The sequence below is a fragment of the Salmo salar genome, unplaced genomic scaffold (genome assembly GCF_905237065.1).
Source record: "Salmo salar unplaced genomic scaffold, Ssal_v3.1, whole genome shotgun sequence".
Lineage (NCBI taxonomy): Eukaryota > Metazoa > Chordata > Actinopteri > Salmoniformes > Salmonidae > Salmo > Salmo salar.
The window spans coordinates 1-26,716 of NW_025548228.1; the positions used below are offsets into that span (position 1 = coordinate 1).

The 26,716-nt window shown below is 43.7% G+C and overlaps 1 protein-coding gene across 1 annotated transcript in view; it reads left to right on the forward strand.

The window, feature by feature from the left end:
* Positions 1-779: 779 nt before the first annotated feature.
* The window catches only part of LOC106591898 (serine protease FAM111A), a 56,539-nt gene continuing 30,602 nt past the window's right edge, over positions 780-26,716 (forward strand). Inside the window, exon 1 of the mRNA XM_045712061.1 lies at positions 780-881. Within this exon, the coding sequence (XP_045568017.1) occupies positions 843-881 (39 nt within the window). The 5' untranslated portion in view covers positions 780-842. The remainder of the gene's footprint in view (positions 882-26,716) is intronic.

The window sequence follows — 26,716 nt, forward strand, 5'->3', positions numbered from 1 at the left end:
AGTCTTGTTAGTGTTCATGTCTTTATATCAGGTCATTATATTAATACAATTATAATGAGTTGATGCATGTACAGGGAGGAAATTGTATTTCAAAAAAAAAATTATTGATAGTAGTTACAGTCTTGTCTCATCACTATAACTTCTGTACGGACTCAGGAGAGGCAAAGTGGAGAGCCATGCGTCCTCCGAAACACAACCCAACCAAGCCGCACTGCTTCTTGACACAACACACAGACAACACAGAAGCCAGCCACACCAATGTGACACCATACACCTGGCAACCGTGTCAGCATGCACTGCACCCAGCCCGCCACAGGAGTCACTAGTGTGCAATGAGACAAGGACATCCCTGCCGGCCAAACCCTCCCCTAACCCAGACGACACTGGGCCAATTGTGCACCGCCCCATCGGCCTCCCAGTTACGGCCGGCTGCAACAGAGCCTGGGCTCAAACCCAGAATCTCTGGTGGCACAGCTAGCACTGCAATGCAGTGCCTTAGACCACTGCGCCACCCAGGAGGCCCATCAGTTCTTGAATGAATTGTTTTCACTTGTGTCTGCCAGTCACTTCTAATTGGAGAATAAATAAACCTACAAGCTGTAGGCTACTATACAATCACAACTTACTTTGCAACTAGTTGGAAACAACTTAACTCATTGAGTGCCATTGGAACTGACAATACAGTAGGCGTGTTGTGTCTGTTTTACAAGCCGAAGACAGAAGAAAGGTGCTGGTGTATCTTGTAGTATTTTGTTGTTTATTAAAAACCCTGCAACCTACCTGTTATTGTCAACCATAAAATATCAAATTATATTTTTTTAAATAATGATTTCACAGGTCCAATGGCAGCCATGGTGAAATCTGAGCCTCTTGATGGCAATGTAAGTTAATACATGTATTTGTGTAAAATAAGTAATTTTTGTTTTAGTTGCAATCTATGCATGCCTTTTGATGGGTCACATAATAAAGCCTCATATTTACTTTTTTTATAAAATCAAAGTTGTTGTTCAGGATGGCTGATAGTAATGACAACTATTAGAGCACTTGGCTACCTGCCACCCCAAACATGACCAAAAGTATGTGGACACCTGCTCGTTGAACATCTCATTCCAAAATCATGGGCATTAATATGGAGTTGGTGCCCCCTTTGCTGCTATAACAGCCTCCACTCTTCTGGGAAGGCTTTCCACTAGATGTTGGAACATTGCTGCGGGGACTTGCTTCCATTCAGCCACAAGAGCATTAGTATGGTTGGGCACTGATGTTGGGCGATTAGGCCTGGCTCGCAGTCAGCGTTACAATTCATCCCAAAGGTGTTCGATGGGGTTGAGGTCAGGGCTCTGTGCAGGCCAGTCAAGTTCTTCCACACCGACCTCAACAAACCATTTCTGTATGTACCAAGCTTTGTGCACGGAGGCATTGTCATGCTGAAACAGGAAAGGGCCTTCTCTAAACTGTTGCCACAAAAGTTGGAAGCACAGAATCGTCTAGAATGTCATTGTATGTTGTGGCGTTAAGATTTCCCTTCACTGGAACTAAGGGGCCCGAACCATGACAAACAGCCCCAGAACATTATTCTTATCACGTTTAGGTAAGACCCAGATGCAGACGGTGTAGAAGTAACAAGACTTTATTCCAACAACAGGGGCAGGCAAACAACAGGTCAAGGCAGGCAGGGCTCAATAATCCAGAGAGGGTGTAAAGGGTCCAGAACGGCGGGTAGTCTCAGGGTCACGGCAGGCAGGGGTCAGTAATACAGACCGGGGGGGAGGTACAAAACGACAGGCAGGCTCAGGGTCAGGGCAGGCAGAAACATCAAAACCGGGAAGGACTAGAAAACAAGAGCAGGAAAACAGGCAGGAGCAGGGAAACAAACGCTGGTAGGTTTGACGAACTAAAGGAACTGGCAATAGACAAACAGAGAACACAGGTATGAATCCACAGGGGATAATGGAGAAGATGGGCAACACCTGGAGGGGTGGAGACAATCACAAAGACAGGTGAAACAGATCAGGGTGTGACAATTCTTCCTCCACCAAACTTTACAGTTGGCACTATGCATTCGGGCAGGTAGTGTTGTCCTGGCATCTGCCAAACCCAGATTAGTCCGTCGGACTGCCAGGTGGTGAAGATGGTGATTCATCAGATGGTGATTCATCACTCCAGAGAACGCGTTTCCACTGCTCCAGAGTCAATTGGTGGCGAGCTTTACACCACTCCAGCCAACGCTTGGCATTGCACATGGTGATCTTAGGCTTGTGTGTGGCTGTTCGGCCATAGAAACCCATTTCATGAAGCTCCCGACGAACAGTTCTTGAGCTGACGTTGCTTCCAGAGGCAGTTTGGAACTCTAGTGAGTGTTACAACCGAGGACAGACAATTTTTCTGTGTTCCGTTCTGTGAGCTTGTGTGGCCTACCACTTCGCAGCTGAGCCGTTGTTGCTCCTAGATGTTTCCACTTCACAATAACAGCACTTACAGTTGACTGGGGAAGCTCTAGCAGGGCAGACATTTTGACAAACTGACTTGTTGGAAAGGTGGCATCCTATGACGGTGCCATGTTGAAAGTCACTGAGCTATTCAGTATGGGCCATTCTACCACCAATGTTTGTCTATGGAGATTGAATGGCTTTTTGCTCAATTTTATACACCAGTCAGTAACAGGTGTGGCTGAAATAGCCAAATCCACTAATTTGAAGGGGTATGCACATATTGTGGTGTATATATATAGTGTATGTTGAAGGAGTGTCCACATACTGCTGTATATATAGTGTATGTTGAAGGTGTGTCCACATACTGCTGTATATATAGTGTATGTTGAAGGTGTGTCCACATACTGCTGTATATATAGTGTATGTTGAAGGGGTATCCACATACTGCTGTATATATAGTGTATGTTGAAGGGGTGTCCACATACTGCTGTATATATAGTGTATGTTGAAGGGGTGTCCACATACTGCTGTATATATAGTGTATGTTGAAGGTGTGTCCACATACTGCTGTATATATAGTGTATGTTGAAGGTGTGTCCACATACTGCTGTATATATAGTGTATGTTGAAGGGGTGTCCACATACTGCTGTATATATAGTGTATGTTGAAGGGGTGTCCAGATACTTTTGGTCATGTAGTGTATGTGTATCCATATTATCATGATATTCTGAAAGTCCATATTGTATTTTCTTTAGAACCTTCAAACTCCTGTTATTTTTCTCTTCCAGGGTGATTCACTGTCAGATCAAAAGAGGAAGAAGATGAAGATAACTGAGCCTAATGATAGCATGGTCAGTATAATGTTTATAACACATTCATTTGTTTTCTACCATGAAGTATTGGTTTGATCAATATTTGTTTTGTTTTCAATTTTCATAATAAGAGTAACAGATAATTATTTATTAAATAAGAGAAATGTATATTTTGTGGATAAAAGCTTCTGCTAAATGGCATATATTATATTACTTTATAAAAGCACATGCTATATTGATATGCATGAGCTGGAAACATATACAGGAAGTATTCATACCTCTTGACTTATTCCACATTTTGTTGTGTTACAGCCTGAATTCAAAATGGATTAAATTGTTAGTTTTTTCTCGACCATCTGAACACAGTACCTCATAATGACAAAGTGAAGACATGTTTTTCGAAAAAATGTACAAATGTATTGAAAATATAATACTGAAATATTTAATTTACATACTGTAAGTATTCATTCCCCTTTGCTATGACACTCCAAACTGAGCTCAGGTGCATCCAATTTACTTTGATTATCCTTGAGATCACTACAACTTCATTGGAGTCCACCTGTGGCCAATTAAATTGTTTGGACTTGATTTAGAAAGAAAAACAAGTCTAAGGTCCCACAGTTCACAGTGCATGTCAGAGCAGAAACTAAACCATGAAGTCCAAGGAACTGTCCGTAGATCTCCAAGATAGAATTGTAATGAGGCATATATCTGGGGAAGGGTATAAAATTATTTCTAGAATGTTGAAAGTTTCCAAGAGCACAGTGGTCTCCATCATTAGGAAATGGAAAAAATATGGAACTAAAACAAACTGAGCAACCGGGCAAGAAGGACCTTGGTCATGGAGGTGACCAACAACTCAATGACCACTCTGACAGAACTACAGAGTTCCTTGGCTGAGATGGGAGAACCTGCCAGAAGGACAACAGTCTCTACAGCACTTCACCTATCTGGGCTTTATGGGAGAGTGGCCAGACGGAAGACACTCCTGAGAAAAAGGCACATGACAGCAGGCCTGGAGTTTGCCAAAAGGCACGTGACAGCAGGCCTGGAGTTTGCCAAAAGGCACGTGACAGCAGGCCTGGAGTTTGCCAAAAGGCACGTGACAGCAGGCCTGGAGTTTGCCAAAAGGCACGTGACAGCAGGCCTGGAGTTTGCCTAAAGGCACGTGACAGCAGGCCTGGAGTTTTCCAAAAGGCATGTGACAGTAGGCCTGGAGTTTGCCAAAAGGCACATGAAAGACTCTGAGATCATAAGGCAAAAGATTCTGTGGTCTGAGACAAACATTTTACTCTTTGGCCTGATGAGAACCTGCTTCAGAGTGCAAATTACCTTAAACTGGGGCGAAGATTTACGTTCTAGTAGGACAATGACCCCAAGCATACAGCCAACGCTGTAAGCAACGCTGGAATGACTTCAGAACAAGAATGTTAAAGTCATTGAGTGGCCCGGCCACAGCCCAGACTTGAATCCCATTGGAAATTGGTGGAAACACTTGATGATTTGCTGCTCACCGCTGCTCCCCATCTAAGTTAACAGAGCTTGAGAAAATCTGCAAGGAAGAATGGGAGACAATTCCCAAATCCAGATATTCAAAGCTGATACAGGCATAACCAAGATGACTCAAAGCTGTAATATCCACCAAAGGTGCTTCTACAAAGTATTTACTCAGGGGTGTGAATACTCATATAAATGAGATTTCTGTATTTCATTTTCAATACATTTGTAAAAATGTCTAAAAACATGTTTTCACTTTGTCATTATGGGGTATTGTGTGTAGATGGTTGAGAAAAAAACATAAAATGAATCCATTTTGAAATCAGGCTGTAACACAACAAAATGTGGAATTAGTCAACAGGTATGAATAGAATACTTTCTGAAGGCTCTGTAGCTCTAAATGATTCCACCATGAGTAGGAAGTCACTACTCTCCAGCAGGAAGTAGAGCCATACAAATAGTATGTACAGTTGAAGTCGGAAGTTTCCCTACACCTTAGCCAAATACATTTAAACTCAGTTTTTCACAATTCCTGACATTTAATTCTTGAAAAAATTCCCTGTCTTAGATCAGTTAGGATCCACACTTTATTTTAAGAATGTAAAATGTCAGAATAATTTTAGAGAGTGATTTATTTAAGCTTTTATTTCTTTCATCACATTCCCAGAGGGTCAGAAGTTTACATGCTACCAAATACTAATTGAGTGTATTGCCTATAAATTGTTTAACTTCGGTCAAACGTTTTGGGTAGCCTTCCACAAGCTTCCCAGAATAAGTTGGGTGAATTTTGCATTCCTCCTGACAGAGCTGGTGTAACAGAGTCAGGTTTGTAGGCCTCCTTGCTCGCGACGCTTTTTCAGTTCTGCCCACAAATTTTCTATGGGATTGAGGTCAGGACTTTGTGATGGCCACTCCAATACCTTGACTTTGTTGTCCTTAAGCCATTTTGCCACAACTTTGGAAGTAAGCTTTAACTTCCTGACTGATGTCTTGAGATGTTGCTTCAATATATCCACCTAATTTTCTTTTCTCATGATGCCATCTATTTTGTGAAGTGCAACAGTCCCTCCTGCAGCAAAGCACCCCCACAACATGATGCTGCCACCCCCGTGCTTCACGGTTGGGATGGTGTTCTTCGGCTTGCAAGCCTCCCCTTTTTCCTCCAAACATAACGATGGTCATTATGGCCGAACAGTTCTATTTTTGACTCATCAGACCAGAGGACATTTCTCCAAAAAAGTACGATCTTTGTCCCCATGTGCAGTTGCAAACCGTAGTCTGGCTTTTTTATGGTGGTTGTTGGAGCCGTGGCTTCTTCCTTGCTAAGCGGCCTTTCAGGTTTTGTCGATATAGGACTCGTTTTACTGTGGATATAGATACTTTTGTACCTGTTTCCTCCAGCATCTTCACAAGGTCCTTTGCTGTTGTTCTGGGATTGATTTGCACTGTTCGCACCAAAGTACGTTAATCTCTAGGAGACAGAACGCATCTCCTTCCTGAGTGGTATGATGGCTACATGGTCCCATTGTGTTTATACTTGCGTACTATTGTTTGTATAGATGAATGTGGTACCTTCAGGCGTTTGGAAATTGCTCTCAAGGATGAACCAGACTTGTGGAGGTCTACAATTTTTTTTCTGAGGTCTTGACTGATTTCTTTTGATTTTCCCATGATGTCAAGCAAAGAGGCACTGAGTTTGAAGGTAGGCCTTGAAATACATCCACAGGTACACCTCCAATTGACTCAAATGATGTCAATTAGCCTATCAGAAGCTTCTAAAGCCATGGCATCATTTTCTGGAATTTTCCACGCTGTTTAAAGGCACAGTCACCTTAGTGTATGTACACTTCTGACCCACTGGAATTGTGATACAGTGAAATAATCTCTGTAAACTATTGTTGGAAAAATGACTTGTGTCATGCACAAAGTAGATGTCCTAACCCGACTTGCCAAAACTATAGTTTGTTAACAAGAAATTTGTGGAGCGGTTGAAAAATGAGTTTTAATGACTCCAACCTAAGTGCATGTTAACTTCTGATTTCAACTGTATGAGGGCAATACAAAATTAGCTATTTGTTGACTATATTGCTTTTAAGTCATATAAAAATAAAAAACATGTTTATTGCCAGTCTACAATATAAATATTATAGATACATACTATAGATATGAGTTAAAATAAGTGCATTGCAATTTGTTTATTTCTGTGTAGTCATGTATATTCAGTATACACCTATGTATCAATGTAAGTGTACATACAGTGCCTTCGGAAAGTTTTCAGACCCCTTGACCTTTTCCACATTTTGGTAGGTTACAGCCTTATTCTCAAATGGATTAAATTGTTTTTTTCTTCTCATCAATCTACACTCAATACCCCATAATGACAGTGAAAATGTTTTTCAAAATTGTTGCTAATTTATATTTAAAAAAGAAAACTGGAAATATCACATTTACATAAGTATTCAGACCCTTCACTCAGTACTTTGTTGAAGCACCTTTGGCAGCGATTACAGCCTCAAGTCTTCATGGGTATGATGCTACAAGCTTGGCACACCTGTATTTGTGGTGTTTCTCCCATTCTTCTCTGCAGATCCTCTCAAGCTCTGTCAGGTTGGATGGGGAGCGTTGCTGCACAGCTATTTTCAGGTCTCTCCAGTGATGTTCGATCGGGTTCAAGTCTGGGTTCTGGCTGGGCCACTCAAGGACATTCAGAGACTTGTCCCATCGCCACTCCTGCGTTGTCTTGGCTGTGTGCTTAGGGTCATTGTCCTGTTGGAAGGTGAACCTTCACCCCAGTCTGAGATCCTGAGCGCTCTGGAGCAGGTTTTCATCAAGGATCTCTCTATACTTTGCTCCGTTCATCTTTCCCTCGATCCTGACTAGTCTCCCAGTCCCTGCCGCTGAAAAACATCACCACAACATGATGCTGCCACCACCACAGTGCTTCACCATAGGGATGGTGCCAGGTTTCCTCCAGAAGTGACGCATGGCATTCAGGCCAAATAATCTTTTTTCTCATGGTCTGAGAGTTTTTAGGTGCCTTTTGGCAAACTCCAAGCTCGCTGTCATGTGCCTTTTACTGAGGAGTGGCTTCCGTCTGGCCACTCTACCATAAATGCCTGATTGGTTGAGTACTGCAGAGATGGTTGTCCTTCTGGAAGGTTCTCCCATCTCCAAAGAGGAACTCTAGAGCTCTGTCAGAGTGACCATAGGGTTCTTGGTCACCTCCCCGGCCAAGGCCCTTCTCCACCGATTGCTCAGTTTGGCCGGGCGGCCAGCGCTATGAAGAGTCTTGGTGGTTCCAAACTTCTTCCATTTATGATTGATGGAGGCCACTGTGTTCTTGGGGACCTTCAATGCTGCAGAAATGTTTTGGTACCCTTCCTAAGATCTGTGCTTCGACACAATTCTGTCTCAATTTTGAGTCTCATACCAAAGGGTCTGAATACTTATGTAAATAAGGTATTTCAGTAATTTTTTCTCAATAAATTTGCAAACATTTCTGCACCTGTTTTTGCTTCATCATTATGGGCTATTGTGATGTCATTATGGGGTATTGTGATGTCATTATGGGGTATTGTGTGTAGATTGCTGAGGATCTGTTTTATTTAATCCATTTTAGAATAAGGCTGAAACGTAACAAAATGTGGAAAAAGTCAAGGGGTCTGAATACTTTCTGAAGGCAGTGTATGTGTATTCATATTAATGTCATTTTCATTGATTTCCTCACAGAAGGGACATCGTCACCATTTTTTGTTCTTCGAATTCCCTGATAAAGGAGTCCATTTTAGAATCCGCTGTAAAAGCCATTGCAGCGTGTTACAGGCTCTTGAAAGAAGTTCCAAATTCTATAAACTAAAGGAAAAGACTTGGAAACAGAAGATGAAGACAAGACAACAAGAGAAGACAATGCAAAGACAAGACCTTGTTATACAAACAACAAAAGGAAAGAAACCAATAGCAACACACTTCCCTTGTCATCTGCTTGAGAATGGTCAAATACTCACCATATCAACCATTTCCAATGATAGTGGAGAGGCCACAGCTGAACCCACACAGATTTATACAGGAAATAAGCAATATGTCATTTTTTACATTGAATCTAAAGGTGGTAAGAAAACCAAAACCAAGCAACTGCTCAAAAACAAAAGCCTTGAACCTTTTAGCCCTCTTTGCATCTACGGCATCTGTGGAGAGACAGTGGAGACAGCACTAACAAGAGATGGACGCTTCCATGACAATGTGTTCACTAAAACTTGCATTCTCGTTGAATCAGACTCAGATCCACCGAGTTGTGTTGAGATGAATGTACTAGTTCACTGTCTGGATAAACAAACCTTCAAAATGATCCTGGAAGAGAAAAACCCAACACAGGCTGCAACTGCCCCTCCACAAGCTGGTTCTAACCTTCAGAAAGAAGATGAGACTAACTCCATACAACTCCCCATGTTTAACACAAGCACTGAAACATCAGCTGCAGGGGAACCCCCCAAAAAACAGCTAGTCACAGTGCCAGATTCTGCTGAGATTTTGAAGATTCTTCGCCACCAGTTTGCTGATTTGGTGAAACAGATGAAGAAGAGGTACAAAAAGAAGAAATATTCTGTGGTGCTAAGTCATTTAAGCGGGGAATTTGGAAAGAGCACCCAGGGGTTCTCTGAAGTCTACACAGTAAAGAAGTTGTTGGAACTGAGTGACTCAGTCTGTATGATCGATGTCGAGGGGGTCGGGCAAGGCACTGGCTTCCTGCTGTTTGATCATTACATTCTGACAAATGCACATTTGTTTATTAACGATGGCATCTCGTATGTTGATGGAAATTACCAGAATATCTTAGCCAAAGTAACTGCCACATTCAACAAAGAAAATCCCAATGGGTCAGATCTGAAGGTGATTGAGGTGAAATCAGAGATCATTGACTTTCAATGGGGATCTGACCACTACAATCGACATGTGGACTTTGCTGTACTAGAGCTTCAGGACGTTGATACCTCCAACGGTCTTCTCCGTAGATATAGCCCAGATCCAAAGAAAGGTGGAGTCTGTCTCATTGGACACCCAGGTGGAGGAGTGAAAAGAACAGACCCCACCACCATTATTGAGAGAGAAAGAAGAGGTGAGGCTTTCCAAAGAGAGATTGGGAAAAATGACAGAATGGATATGCTGATCAATACATCCATAGAAAAGTATAAAGTGAAGTATGACATGCTCATGAATCCAGACAACACTGAAGTGACCTATGACACCTGCCTCTTCCATGGAGCTTCTGGCTCCCCAGTCTTTGATGAATCCTGCCAGGTGATAGCCATGCACACTGGAGGGTTTCCCTACGAAGATGAAGGAGTGAAGAGTGTGATTGAGTATGCCATCCCTCTCCTCACCATACTGGAGAACTTTCTGATCAAGATGAAGGACAGAAACAATGTTGAAATACTGACCAAGTTCACCAGAGAAGCCTTGTGTCACGTCCTGGCCAGTATATAAGGTTAATTGATTTGTAGTTTGGTCAGGGCGTGGCAGGGGGTATTTGTTTTCTGTGGTTCGGGGTGGTGTGTTTTGTGTAAAGGGTGTTTGATTTAGTAATTCCGGGTTTTGGTTTATGTTTAGTAATTCTATGGTTAGTCTAGGTTGTGTGTTTCTATGTTTGGTTGATTGGGGTTGGGACTCTCAGTTGAAGGCAGGTGTTGTCTATCTGCCTTTGATTGAGAGTTCCATATATTAGGGTGTGTTTGTATGTGTGATTTGTGGGTGATTATTCTGTGTATAGCCTTGTGCCTTACCAGACTGTTTATTTGTCGAGTGTTCGTTTTTTCGTTATTTTGTATGTTCATTTTTGAGATGAATTAAAAATCAAGATGAGCATTCACGTACCTGCTGCGTATTGGTCCACATTTTCTGATGACGATTTTGCATTATCGTCAGAAGACGAAGACAACTGTGACAGAATCACCCACCACCAAAGGACCAAGCAGCAGAGGAAGGAGCAGACGGAGTTCGAGTTGGACTGGCGGGAGAAGTGGACTTGGGAGGAAGTTCTGGACGGGGCCGGACCCTGGCATCAGGCTGGGGATTATCGACGCCCGCAGGGGGGAAATTGAGGCAGCCAAGGCAGAGAGGCGGTGGTACGAGGCCAAGTACGCGCTGAAGGAGAAGCACGAGAGGCACCCCCAAGAAAATTTTTGGGGGGGCACACGGGTAGTTTGGCTAGGCGTAAGAAGAGCCGGAAGCCAGCTACTCGTGGTTATATGGAGGAGCGTATGGGGTGGAGAGCGCTATGTTTCGCTGAGGAGCGCACTCTCACCCATACGCACGCACAGTCCGGTGCGCGTTATTCCAGCCCCTCGCAGGTGCCGTGCTAGAGCGGGCATCCAGCCTGGTAGGAGGATGCCTGCGCAGCGCATCTGGTCGCCGGTACGCCTCCGAGGACCAGGCTACCCAACTCCCGCTCTACGCACGGCTACCATCAGGCCCCTGCACAGCCCAGTCTGCCCTGTACGAGCACCCCGCTCGTACAGGGCTACTAGTTCCATCCAGCCAAGGCGGGTTGTGCAGGAGGTAAGATCTAGACCGGCTGTGCGCCTCCATAGCCCTGGGTTTCCAGCTCCTGTCTCTCGTGCGGACCCGGAAGTGCGTCAACCCAGTCCGACTCGTCCTGTTCCCGCTCCCCGCACTAGCCTGGAGGTGCGTGTACATAATCTGGTAAGCCCAGTACCAGCACCACGCACCAGGCTACAAGTGCGTCAACCCAGCCTCGCCAGTCAACAGTCTTCATCAGAGCTGCCCGCCAGTCAACAGTCTTCATCAGAGCTGCCCGCCAGTCAACAGTCATCGTCAGAGCTGCCCGCCAGTCAACAGTCATCGTCAGAGCTGCCCGCCAGTCAACAGTCATCGTCAGAGCTGCCCGCCAGTCAACAGTCATCGTCAGAGCTGCCCGCCAGTCAACAGTCATCGTCAGAACTGCCGGAGTGGCCAGACTGCCCTGAACTGCCGGAGTGGCCAGACTGCCCTGAACTGCCGGAGTGGCCAGACTGCCCTGAACTGCCGGAGTGGCCAGACTGCCCTGAACTGCCGGAGTGGCCAGACTGCCCTGAACTGCCGGAGTGGCCAGACTGCCCTGAACTGCCGGAGTGGCCAGACTGCCCTGAACTGCCGGAGTGGCCAGACTGCCCTGAACTGCCGGAGTGGCCAGACTGCCCTGAACTGCCGGAGTGGCCAGACTGCCCTGAACTGCCGGAGTGGCCAGACTGCCCTGAACTGCCGGAGTGGCCAGACTGCCCAGACTGTCCCGAATGGCCAGACTGCCCAGACTGTCCCGAATGGCCAGACTGCCCAGACTGTCCCGAATGGCCAGACTGCCCAGACTGTGCCGAATGGCCAGACTGCCCAGACTGTCCCGAATTGCCAGACTGCCCAGACTGTCCCGAATTGCCAGACTGCCCAGACTGTCCCGAATTGCCAGACTGCCCAGACTGTCCCGAATTGCCAGACTGTCCCAGACTGTCCCGAATTGCCAGACTGTCCCGAATTGCCAGACTGCCCAGACTGTCCCGAATTGCCAGACTGCCCAGACTGTCCCGAATTGCCAGACTGCCCCGACTGCCCCCGGCGAAGCCAGAGTGGCCCGACAGCCTGGAACGGCCGGAGCCAGAGCCACCTCCAGAAATAGGTGGGTTGGGGAGGGGGTGTAGCACAGTGCCGTCGTTGACGGCAGCCACCCTCCCTTCCCTCCCTTTAGAAAAGGGGACTTTTGTTGGTGTTGCTTGGGGTTATTTTTTTGTTAAGGTGCTTCTGGGGTAGCACCTTTAAGGGGGGGTACTGTCACGTCCTGGCCAGTATATAAGGTTAATTGTTTTGTAGTTTGGTCAGGGCGTGGCAGGGGGTATTTGTTTTCTGTGGTTCGGGGTGGTGTGTTTTGTGTAAAGGGTGTTTGATTTAGTAATTCCGGGTTTTGGTTTATGTTTAGTAATTCTATGGTTAGTCTAGGTTGTGTGTTTCTATGTTTGGTTGATTGGGGTTGGGACTCTCAGTTGAAGGCAGGTGTTGTCTATCTGCCTTTGATTGAGAGTTCCATATATTAGGGTGTGTTTGTATGTGTGATTTGTGGGTGATTATTCTGTGTATAGCCTTGTGCCTTACCAGACTGTTTATTTGTCGAGTGTTCGTTTTTTCGTTATTTGGTATGTTCATTTTTGAGAGTAATTAAAATTCAAGATGAGCATTCACGTACCTGCTGCATATTGGTCCACATTTTCTGATGACGATTTTGCATTATCGTCAGAAGACGAAGACAACTGTGACACCTTGACATGTTCCAATTTGTATGATTTAATTTACAATTTTATCATACACCTGGTAAATGAACGGAAGCCCTCATTCAGTGCAGCCTTGACAGCAGTCTGGGAAGCAGTTGAGGAAAATAAGAACGATCTAAGATTTAAAGAACATCTTAGAACACGGATCATTTCAGAAAAGGAGGCAGTACTGGAAAAAATTGAAATAGCAGGAAATGAAGCTTTGAAAAAGTTCATGTTGAAAAACGATCTTGTCAAGTTACCCCAGTGACTTAACTCTACCCACAGTGGCAGTCAGATGTCGGTGCCTGGTTGCAAGGTGGACACACAACACACATAACACACACAACACACGTAACACACACAACACACGTAACACACGCAACACACACAACACACGTAACACACGGAACACACGCAACACACGCAACACACGTAACACACGTAACACACACAACACACGCTAACACACACAACACACGCAACACACGCAACACACGCAACACACGTAACACACGTAACACACACAACACACGTAACACACACAACACACGCAACACACGTAACACACGGAACACACGCAACACACGTAACACACGTAACACACACAACACACGCAACACACGTAACACACGTAACACACACAACACACGTAACACACACAACACACACAACACACATAACACACGCAACACACGTAACACACACGTAACACACACAACACACGCAACACACACAACACACACAACACACGTAACACACAACACACACGTAACACACGTAACACACAACACACACAACACACGTAACACACGTAACACACACAACACACGTAACACACACAACACACACAACACACGCAACACACACAACACACGCAACACACGCAACACACGCAACACACGCAACACACGCAACACACGCAACACACGCAACACACGCAACACACGCAACACACGTCACACACGTAACACACACAACACACACATAACACGTCACACACGTCACACACGTCACACACACAACACACACAACACACGCAACACACGCAACACACGCAACACACGTAACACACACAACACACGTAACACACGTAACACACACAACACACATTACACACGTAACACACACAACACACGTAACACACACACAACACACGTAACACACACAACACACACAACACACGCAACACACGCAACACACGTAACACACACAACACACACAACACACACAACACACAACACACACAACACACACAACACACGTAACACACGTAACACACACAACACACACAACACACGCAACACACGCAACACACGCAACACACACAACACACGTAACACACACAACACACACAACACACGTAACACACACAACACACACATAACACACACAACACACGCAACACACGCAACACACGTAACACACATAACACACACAACACACACAACACACAACACACACAACACACACAACACACGCAACACACGTAACACACACAACACACACACACACACACAACACACACAACACACGTAACACACACAACACACGCAACACACACAACACACGCAACACACGCAACACACACAACACACGCAACACACGTAACACACACAACACACGTAACACACGTAACACACACAACACACATAACACACACAACACACACAACACACGTAACACACACAACACACATAACACACGTAACACACACAACACACAACACACACAACACACATAACACACACAACACACACAACACACACAACACACAACACACACAACACACGTAACACACATAACACACACAACACACACAACACACGTAACACACACAACACACACAACACACGCAACACACGTAACACACACAACACACACAACACACGTAACACACACAACACACACAACACACGCAACACACGCAACACACACAACACACACAACACACGTAACACACACAACACACACAACACACGCACACACACGTAACACACACAACACACACAACACACGTCACACACACACAACACACACAACACACACAACACACGCAACACACGCAACACACGCAACACACGTAACACACACAACACACATAATACACACACACACACACGTAACACACACAACACACATAACACACGTAACACACACAACACACACAACACACACAACACACGTAACACACACAACACACGTAACACACACAACACACATAATACACACAACACACGTAACACACATAACACACGTAACACACACAACACACATAACACACACAACACACGTAACACACACAACACACGTCACACACACAACACACACAACACACACAACACACGTCACACACACAACACACACAACACACGTCACACACACAATACACACAACACACGTAACACACACAACACACACAACACACACAACACACACAACACACACGTAACACACGTAACACACACGTAACACACGTAACACACACACAACACACGTAACACATACAGCTGTTTGCTGTAATTGTCTGGTACCTTATGATGTCCTTTGTATTTTCTGCATTTTTCTGAGACTTTGGGAAAAGGTTCAATAAATAGATAGAGGGAACTTTGTAGATGCAACTGTCAAAATATAATAAAAAAAATGTATTATTCTGTTCTACATTTTTGTTACTTTGAGTTTTGGTCACTTGTCTTTGGTTTCACTTGTCACACTTTTTTTTAAAGATAATAGCTCAATACTTTTTCATTTTGACGATACTTTTGTACTCTTCTGAGAATGTCTTCATAATTTCTTTGTATAAGGTGGTAATTGTCTTTATATTGGAATTCTGTATCATGTTGAAATTGTTATAACTCATGAAATGAAAACAACCATGCATAAAACTAGTGACAGACTAATCAATAAATGTGACAATTACAGCTTGCTTATTGCTTCTTATTGCAAGTGGACCAAACAATGGTGTGTCTGATCACATGACTGTGACCACACAATGGTGTGTCTGATCACATGACTGTGACCACACAATGGTGTGTCTGATCACATGACTGTGACCACACAATGGTGTGTCTGATCACATGACTGTGACCACACAATGGTGTGTCTGATCACATGACTGTGACCACACAATGGTGTGTCTGATCACATGACTGTGACCACACAATGGTGTGTCTGATCACATGACTGTGACCACACAATGGTGTGTCTGATCACATGACTGTGACCACACAATGGTGTCTGATCATTAAACGGGCAGAGACCATGGAACTTGAGGAGAAATAACATGAATCCATTTAGAGTCGACAGTAATATTGTCATCCTGCATTTGGTCTAATGTCCTGGTTGTAGAGCTTGTGATTTATATAGAAATATCTCCATGGTGATTTAGCCCTCAACTACAGCAGAGGAGGCAACCCTTTCTTTGGCACTAAACAGTGTAGGGTGAGACAGTGGTACATGTCTATTACATAATCAATACTTTCAGTGAAGTGATAAATAAGCAGAAAAGTACAATAAATAATGATACATACAGATATTATGTAACGTTTTAGACTAGAACAGAACAGGAAATGATTGGTAGGCAGTTCAACAACCATCAAGTCCTAATTCTTTCCATTTTTTAAAATGAATAACTAGGTTAAATTCAGTGAAATCTCTTTGATTTTAAGAAAACCACCAAAAGAGGTGCTGCATGAATCTCCTCAATGACATCTGGATTTATCATTTTGCTAACCATAAGGGCTGCACAGCCCTAAATTACTGGCTTCCATCTGAAATTGCACCCTATCCCCTTTATAGTGCACTTTTGACCAGGACCCAAGGTAGTGCACTATATAGGGTATAGGGGTGTCATTTGGTATGTAGCCACATGCAGTTCTCATGGCTGCTGGTTCCAGTCCCACGGTTGTCTGTGTAACAGGTGTCTGAACGCTGAAGAATATGATGTGTTTTGTCCTACTGCCTAGGTTTCTACTGTCTGTGTTTCTACTGTCTTCTGTCTGTGTTTCTACTGTCTGTGTTTCTACTGTCTGTGTTTCTACTGCCTGTGTTTCTACTGTCTGGGTTTCTACTGTCTGTGTTTCTACTGTCTGTGTTTCTACTGTCTGTGTTTCTACTGTCTGTGTTTCTACTGCCTGTGTTTCTACTGTCTGTGTTTCTACTGCCTGGGTTTCTACTGTCTGTGTTTCTACTGACTGGGTTTCTACTGTCTGTGTTTCTACTGACTGTGTTTCTACTGTGTGTGTTTCTACTGTCTGTGTTTCTACTGCCTGTGTTTCTACTGTCTGGGTTTCTACTGCCTGTGTTTCTACTGTCTGTGTTTCTACTGCCTGGGTTTCTACTGTCTGTGTTTCTACTGACTGTGTTTCTACTGTCTGTGTTTCTACTGTCTGGGTTTCTACTGCCTGGGTTTCTACTGTCTGGGTTTCTACTGTCTGGGTTTCTACTGCCTGTGTTTCTACTGTCTGGGTTTCTACTGTCTGCGTTTCTACTGTCTGTGTTTCTACTGCCTGTGTTTCTACTGTCTGGGTTTCTACTGTCTTCTGTCTGTGTTTCTACTGTCTGTGTTTCTACTGTCTGTGTTTCTACTGTCTTCTGTCTGTGTTTCTGGGATTTGGGAATTGACAATACTTTCCTGACATTCTTAAGCCAAAACTGGATAATGTGAACGAGCAGTCCCATGAGCAGAAACTGGATTAATGCAGCTACATACCAGCTTGGACTGGGGACCTAGTGAGCAAACACTACTGTACCAGAGGTAGCAGGCTTCGCGGCTTTAGCAATATCTCTACTGATAGATATAATCACGTTTGCCTTCAAGACCCTGACCCCTCAAGAGAGCATGGCAGACGTTCTGAACCGTGTGTTTGCAGATGAGGCGTCCTCTGTGAGCGATGACATGGAGGAAGGCCTGAAGAGACGGAAGATGAACATGATGTGGAAAAGATGAAGAGATGCAAAGATGCAAACGTTGTGGATGATGGCCACATGAAGACTCGTCCTCTCAAGATCTGGATCAACGGAGACCCCTTCCATGTCCAGATGCTGATCCAGCTGGCTCGACTGGAGGTGGGGGCTGATGGCTGCTCAGCGCATGCAGCCATCTCAACCTACCAGAACAACCTGAAAGAACTTCTCCTTAAAAGCTGACCGCAACCTGAAATCGGGCACTAGGATTACTTTAAAAAAAGATGTATATGTTGATATTACTTATTTTTTTAAATCCCCACTGTTCTATAAGTCAAAAGACTGAAATCCAGACCTTTCTAGGACCATGTAAAGGTCCTTTGTCGGATAAACATGTATCTACCTCCCTCTGGTGGTCGGCTGCATCATTACATCAATGTGTATCACTTCACTCCGACATCACATCAAATTGGGGCAGTCCTTAGAAAAACATTTATCCAACTCGACTGCTTCACGGCACAGACATGGCAAAGCAATTGCTGAATTTGTCTCGAGCAGTTAAATCTAAATATATAACTTTCATAGCTCTACAATAAAGAATGCGACCTACACACTTCCTTAAACCTAAAATAAATAAAGAAGTAATTATGTGTGGAAGTAAAGAAATGTTTTATGTTGGAGGCAGACACATTGCATATGCTACAGAACAACAAAATGGAGCCCTTTACATAGTCCTTCTCCCCTTGTCTATAGGAGTAACACACGCTGTCTAAATGGCCCAAATGTTGATTTAGACCCTTTACATAGTCCTTCTCCCCTTGTCTATAGCAGGGACACACGCTGTCTAAATGGCCCAAATGTTGATTTAGACCCTTTACCTAGTCCTTCTCCCCTTGTCTATAGCAGGGACACACGCTGTCTAAATGGCCCAAATGTTGATTTAGACCCTTTACATAGCCCTTCTCCCCTTGTCTATAGCAGGGACACACGCTGTCTAAATACCCCAAATGTTGATTTAGACCCTTTACATAGTCCTTCTCCCCTTGTCTATAGCAGGGACACACGCTGTCTAAATGGCCCAAATGTTGATTTAGACCCTTTACATAGCCCTTCTCCCCTTGTCTATAGCAGGGACACACGCTGTCTAAATGGCCCAAATGTTGATTTAGACCCTTTACATAGCCCTTCTCCCCTTGTCTATAGCAGGGACACAATCTGTCTAAATACCCCAAATGTTGATTTAGACCCTTTACATAGTCCTTCTCCCCTTGTCTATAGGAGTAACACACGCTGTCTAAATGGCCCAAATGTTGATTTAGACCCTTTACATAGTCCTTCTCCCCTTGTCTATAGCAGGGACACAATCTGTCTAAATACCCCAAATGTTGATTTAGACCCTTTACATAGCCCTTCTCCCCTTGTCTATAGGAGTAACACACGCTGTCTAAATGGCCCAAATGTTGATTTAGACCCTTTACATAGCCCTTCTCCCCTTGTCTATAGCAGGGACACACGCTGTCTAAATGGCCCAAATGTTGATTTAGACCCTTTACATAGCCCTTCTCCCCTTGTCTATAGCAGGGACACACGCTGTCTAAATGGCCCAAATGTTGATTTAGACCCTTTACATAGCCCTTCTCCCCTTGTCTATAGCAGGGACACACGCTGTCTAAATGGCCCAAATGTTGATTTAGACCCTTTACATAGTCCTTCTCCCCTTGTCTATAGCAGGGACACAATCTGTCTAAATGGCCCAAATGTTGATTTAGACCCTTTACATAGCCCTTCTCCCCTTGTCTATAGCAGGGACACACGCTGTCTAAATGGCCCAAATGTTGATTTAGACCCTTTACATAGTCCTTCTCCCCTTGTCTATAGCAGGGACACACGCTGTCTAAATGGCCCAAATGTTGATTTAGACCCTTTACATAGTCCTTCTCCCCTTGTCTATAGCAGGGACACAATCTGTCTAAATGGCCCAAATGTTGATTTAGACCCTTTACATAGCCCTTCTCCCCTTGTCTATAGCAGGGACACACGCTGTCTAAATACCCCAAATGTTGATTTAGACCCTTTACATAGCCCTTCTCCCCTTGTCTATAGCAGGGACACACGCTGTCTAAATACCCCAAATGTTGATTTAGACCCTTTACATAGTCCTTCTCCCCTTGTCTATAGCAGGGACACACGCTGTCTAAATGGACCAAATGTTGATTTAGACCCTTTACCTAGTCCTTCTCCCCTTGTCTATAGCAGGGACACAATCTGTCTAAATGGCCCAAATGTTGATTTAGACCCTTTACATAGCCCTTCTCCCCTTGTCTATAGCAGGGACACACGCTGTCTAAATGGACCAAATGTTGATTTAGACCCTTTACATAGTCCTTCTCCCCTTGTCTATAGGAGTAACACACGCTGTCTAAATGGCCCAAATGTTGATTTAGACCCTTTACCTAGTCCTTCTCCCCTTGTCTATAGCAGGGACACACGCTGTCTAAATGGCCCAAATGTTGATTTAGACCCTTTACATAGCCCTTCTCCCCTTGTCTATAGCAGGGACACACGCTGTCTAAATGGCCCAAATGTTGATTTAGACCCTTTACATAGCCCTTCTCCCCTTGTCTATAGCAGGGACACACGCTGTCTAAATGGCCCAAATGTTGATTTAGACCCTTTACATAGCCCTTCTCCCCTTGTCTATAGCAGGGACACACGCTGTCTAAATGGCCCAAATGTTGATTTAGACCCTTTACATAGCCCTTCTCCCCTTGTCTATAGCAGGGACACACGCTGTCTAAATGGCCCAAATGTTGATTTAGACCCTTTACATAGCCCTTCTCCACTTGTCTATAGCAGGGACACACGCTGTCTAAATGGCCCAAATGTTGATTTAGACCCTTTACATAGCCCTTCTCCACTTGTCTATAGGAGTAACACACGCTGTCTAAATACCCCAAATGTTGATTTAGACATTGACAAATGTAACAGATTTTGACGATCACTAATGTCATGATATGTTTGGTAAAGTCGTAAAGAAGGTGAAATATTTTGGGTACATTTTCCTAAAACATAACTATATATGGACATAATATAAAGTATGAAAATACTTATTTTATATCATATTTGTATATGTTTTATTATACTTTTATTGTGTACTAGATCATATGGGTTGAAGTGTTTATTGTGTACTAGATCATATGGGTTGAAGTGTTTATTGTGACTAGATCTATGGGTTGAAGTGTTTATTGTGACTAGATCTATGGGTTGAAGTGTTTATTGTGTACTAGATCGTATGGGTTGAAGTGTTTATTGTGTACTAGATCATATGGGTTGAAGTGTTTATTGTGTATAGTTATATGGGTTGAAGTGTTTATTGTGTACTAGATCATATGGGTTGAAGTGTTTATTGTGGACTAGATCATATGGGTTGAAGTGTTTATTGTGTACTAGATCATATGGGTTGAAGTGTTTATTGTGTACTAGATCATATGGGTTGAAGTGTTTATTGTGTACTAGATCATATGGGTTGAAGTGTTTATTGTGTACTAGATCGTATGGGGAAACATGTTTTTTTTTCTCAGACATACAGTGTATGTGGAAAGTATTCAGACCCCTTAACTTTTTACAAATTTTGTTACATTACATCCTTATTCTAAAACAAATTAAATTGTTTTTTCCCTCATCAATCTACACACAATAGTACCCCATAATGACAACGCAAAAACAGGTTTTTAGTAGTTAGATGAGTACACCTGGGGTGAGTTACTAGTATAGTTAGTAGGTAGTTAGAGGAGTAAACCTGGGGTGAGTTACTAGTATAGTTAGTAGTTAGATTAGTACACCTGGGGTGAGTTACTAGTATAGTTAGTAGTTAGAGGAGTACACCTGGGGTGAGTTACTAGTATAGTTAGTAGTTAGAGGAGTACACCTGGGGTGAGTTACTAGTATAGTTAGTAGTTAGAGGAGTACACCTGGGGTGAGTTACTAGTATAGTTAGTAGTTAGAGGAGTACACCTGGGGTGAGTTACTAGTATAGTTAGTAGTTAGAGGAGTACACCTGGGGTGAGTTACTAGTATAGTTAGTAGTTAGAGGAGTACGCCTGGGGTGAGTTACTAGTATAGTTAGTAGTTAGAAATGACCTGTGAAATGATTCAAATCAAATGTATTGGTCACATACACGTGTTTAGCAGATGTTATTGCGGGTGTAGTGAAATGCTTGTGCTTCTAACTCCGACAGTGCAGTAATATCTAACAAGTAATATCTAACAGTTTCACAACATTTACCCCAAAATACACGTAAATCTAAGTAAGGAATGGATTAAGAATATATACATATGTCAGAGCAGCATTGGACTAAGATACAGTGGCACAGTATAGAATACAGCATATACATATGAGATGGGTGATGCAATATTTACACATAATTAAAGTGACTAAGATACCGTAGAATAGTATAGAATACAGTTTATACATATGAGATGGGTGATGCAATATTTACACATAATTAAAGTGACTAAGATACCGTAGAATAGTATAGATTACAGTTTATACATATGAGATGAGTAATGCAAGATACTGAAACATTAAAGTGCCTATTGTTTCATTTCCTTAAAGTGGCCAGTGATTTCTAATCTATGTCTATAGGCAGCAGCCTCTGATGTGCTGGAGATGCTGTTTAACAGTCAGTGGTGTAGTATAGAATACAATACAGTATATACATAAGAAATGGGTGATGCAATATTTAAACACAATTAAAAGTGACTAAGATACCGTAGAATAGTGTAGAGTGCAGTTTATACATATGAGATGAGTAATGCTAGATACAGAAACATTATTAAAGTGGCTAATGATCCATTTGTAAAAGTGGCCAGTGATTTCTATGTCTGTCTATAGGCAGCCGCCTCTGATGTGCTAATGATGGCTGTTTAGCAGTCTGATGGCCTTGAGATAGAAGCTGTTTTTCAGTCTCTCGGTCCCAGCTTTGATGCACCTGTACTGACTTCGCCTTCTGGATGAAAGCGGGGTGAACAGGCAGTGGCTCGGATGGTTGATGTCCTTGATGATCTTTTTGGCCTTCCTATGGCATCGGGTGCTGTAGGTGTCCTGGAGGGCGGGAAGTTTGTCCCCGGTAATGCGTTGGGCAGACCGCACCTCCTTCTGGAGAGCTTTGCGGTTGTGAGCGGTGCAGTTGTTGTACCAGGCGGTGATACAGCCCGACAGGATGCTCTTAATTGTGTAGCTGTAAAAGTTTGTGAGGGTTTTAGGTGCCGAGCCAAATGTCTTTAGCTTCCTGAGGTTGAAGAGGCGCTGTTGTGCCTTTTTCACCACACTGACTGTGTGGGTGGACCATTTCAGTTTGTCAGTGATGTGTATGCCGAGGAACTTGAAGCTTTCAACCTTCACTGCGGTCCCATTTATGTGGATGGGGGGTGCACCCTCTGCTGTTTCCACGATCATCTCCTTAGTTTTGTTGATGTTGAGTGAGAGGTTATTTTCCTGTCACCACACTCCCAGAGCCCTCACCTCCTCCTTGTAGGCTGGCTCATCGTTGTTGGTAATCAAGCCTACCACTGTAGTGTCGTCTGCAAACTTGATGATTGAGTTGGAGGTGTGCTTGGCCACACAGTCATGGGTGAACAGGGAGTACAGGAGGGGGCTGAGCACGCACCCTTGTGGGGCCCCAGTGTTGAGGATCAGCAAAGACGAGGTTTTGTTTCCTACCTTCACCACCTGGGGGCCACCTGTCAGGAAGTCCAGGACCCAGTTTCACAGGGCGGGATTCAGACCCAGGACATAGAGCTTGATGATGAGCTTGGAGAGTACTATGGTGTTGAATGCTGAGCTATAGTCAATGAACAGCATTCTTACATAGGTATTCCTCTTGTCCAGATGGGATACGGCAGTGTGCAGTGTGGCGGCGATTGCATCATCTGTGGATCTATTGGGGCAGTAAGCAAATTGAAGTGGGTCTAGGGTGACAGGTAAGGTGGAGGTGATATGATCCTTGACTAGTCTCTCAAAGCACTTCACGATGACAGAGGTGAGTGCTACGGGGCGATAGTAGTTTAGTTCAATTACCTTTGCTTTCTTAGGTACAGGGACAATGGTGGCCATTTTGAAGCATGTGGGGACAACAGACTGGGATAGGGAGAGATTTAATATATCTGTAAACACACCAGCCAGCTGGTATGCAATGCTCTGAGGATGTGGCTAGGGATACCATCTGGGCAGGCAGCCTTGCGAGGGTTAACACTCTTAAGTGTCTTACTCACTTCGGCCATGGAGAAGGAGAGCCCACAGTCCTTGATAGCGGACCGCGTCAGTGACACTGTATTATCCTCAAAGCGAGCGCAGAAGGTGTTCAGCCTGTCCGGGAAGCAAGACGTCGGTGTCCTGGTCGCTAGTTTTCCCTTTATAATCCGTGATTGTCTGTAGACCCTGTGATGGGGTTCACCTTGGGGTCATGATAGGGGCTGCACCAAATGATTGATGATTTATAATAATTGATTATACTTATTTTGTATTAATAGAAGGGGAAGGGCTATAAGACCCCTCCCCCACTTAATTTACAGGGTCCTGGACCACAGATTAGCAATATATATATTCATTATAAGGTTTAATACTGTTCCACAGTTCATTTCTAGTCTCTGCCTTTTATAGAAACGGTCTGAGAGATGTGTGAGTTATTGAAGTCAAAACAGGGTGTCTGTGAGAAAGCGCCTCAAGACCAAAAGAGATACATAGACACAGAACCCTGCAGGGGAGTAAAGAGATAAGAGACAAGTCAGACATACCACTGTAAAATTACTGCTGAGCCCTTAGAAAACACTGGAACTATTGTTCTCTCCTGCAATTTTGTATAACTGTATATGCATGGGCTTGGTCTCATGAGTAGAAGGTGTTGACGTAGGCAGTTACATCACTAGGGGTTCGACTGCAAGCATATAAAAGCAACTTTGACCTTTTTTTATTTTGCAGAACTTACTCTGAAACATGCCTGCTGTGTTTCCGTTGTCAACTTCTGTCTGCAATTGCATTAATAAAGGTTTAATTGATTTACTTAAAGAAGATATTGTCCGATTGCTGATTTCACCAATAAGCCAATGATTGATAAGGAACAAGGAACCTACCCCAACACCTGCTACATACGTCTCGTGTCTGAGCCTTTCAACTGAGTCTCAACTTTGTCCCTATACCAACGTTTAGCGTGCTTGATTGCTCTGCGGAGGGAATAACTACACTGTTTGTAGTCTTCCATATTCCCAGTCTTATTGCCCTGGTTAAATGCGGTGGTTCGCGCTTTCAGTTTTGCGCAAATGCTCCCATCTATCCATGGTTTCTGCTTGGGGTAGGTTTTAATAGTCACATTGGGTACAACATCTCCTATGCACTTCCTGATAAACTCATTCACCATATCATTATTATGAAGTCCATTGGTTGATAAGAGGGTCATTCCACCAAGTGCATTTTGGGTAATTTGGTTTAAAACAACTATTTATGTCACCTAATTGTAACATTGTCATAAAGAGCACATTCAACTTCATAAAGAAACATGTTTTCCCATCTCAAGAGGTTAAAGGTAGACTCAGTGAAATGACGTAGCAACGAGCAGCTGACTAGGTATCCCCTTTCCCCTTCCCCAGCTCACCTGTTTTTTACACTATAACTATTAGATGTTTCATGTTTCTTTTGAAACATTTTTTATAAAGGAATAGTTTCACCATATTGAAATAAGAATTCAGTTCAATAGACACCCCACCGGTGGTTCACAAGAACAAGCCAGATCCAATGGTACTCAATGACCAGCTAAGCTTTGGTTAAATGAATCTAGAAAAATCAGTTGTGATAGTGTAGAAGCCTACTGCTATGGCAACCACGTCTAAACCAGAGACTGTTGGTGATCACTGCATACAGTATATAGGGTACTGTATATTGCATATATAGCGTACTGAGCGTAACATACCCCACCCTCAACTTCTGGAGAGGCCCTGTCTACACTAAATGATTGTAAATTAATAAAGCAACTGTCTTTTTGGTCGGGCTATAGAAGGTAATGGAGAGAGATATAATTATAATAACAATTAGAAAATCACCCCTACACACACACACACTGTTCGCCCCCTAAACACACACACACACACACACACACACACACACACACACACACACACACACACACACACACACACACACACACACACACACACACACACACTCTTCGTCCCCTACACACTCACTCTTCGCCCCTTCTCACACTGATCTTCCTCATTAACAAAAACTGGTAATGAAATGGGAGAACACATTGGGAGGGATCTAAGACCATTCCTCCATAGAGAACATTTCTAGATCCTTGATATTCTTTGTCTGCACTTATGGACTGCCCACTTTAATTCAAACCAACAGGATTTCAATGGGGTTCAAGTCCAGACACTGAAATGGCCATTGCAAAATGTTGACTTTGATGTGTGCTTGGCGTAATTTCCTTGCTGGAAGATCCACTTGCGGTCAAGGCAACCAGGTTTTTGGCAAAATGTACTGGTACCGGGTAAAGTTCATGATGCCGTTGACCTTGACAAGGGCCCCAGAGGAAGCAAAATAGACGCATAACATCAAAGATCCACCACCATATTTCACAGTAGGTATGGGGTTCTTTTCTTCATATGTATCTTTCTTTCTACACAAAGCCCACCACTGGTGTGGACAAAAAGCTATTTTCAAATCATCCAGCAAGTCTAAACCCCTGGAGATAAACTGAATTGGCACTTGGATTGGAACCTGTC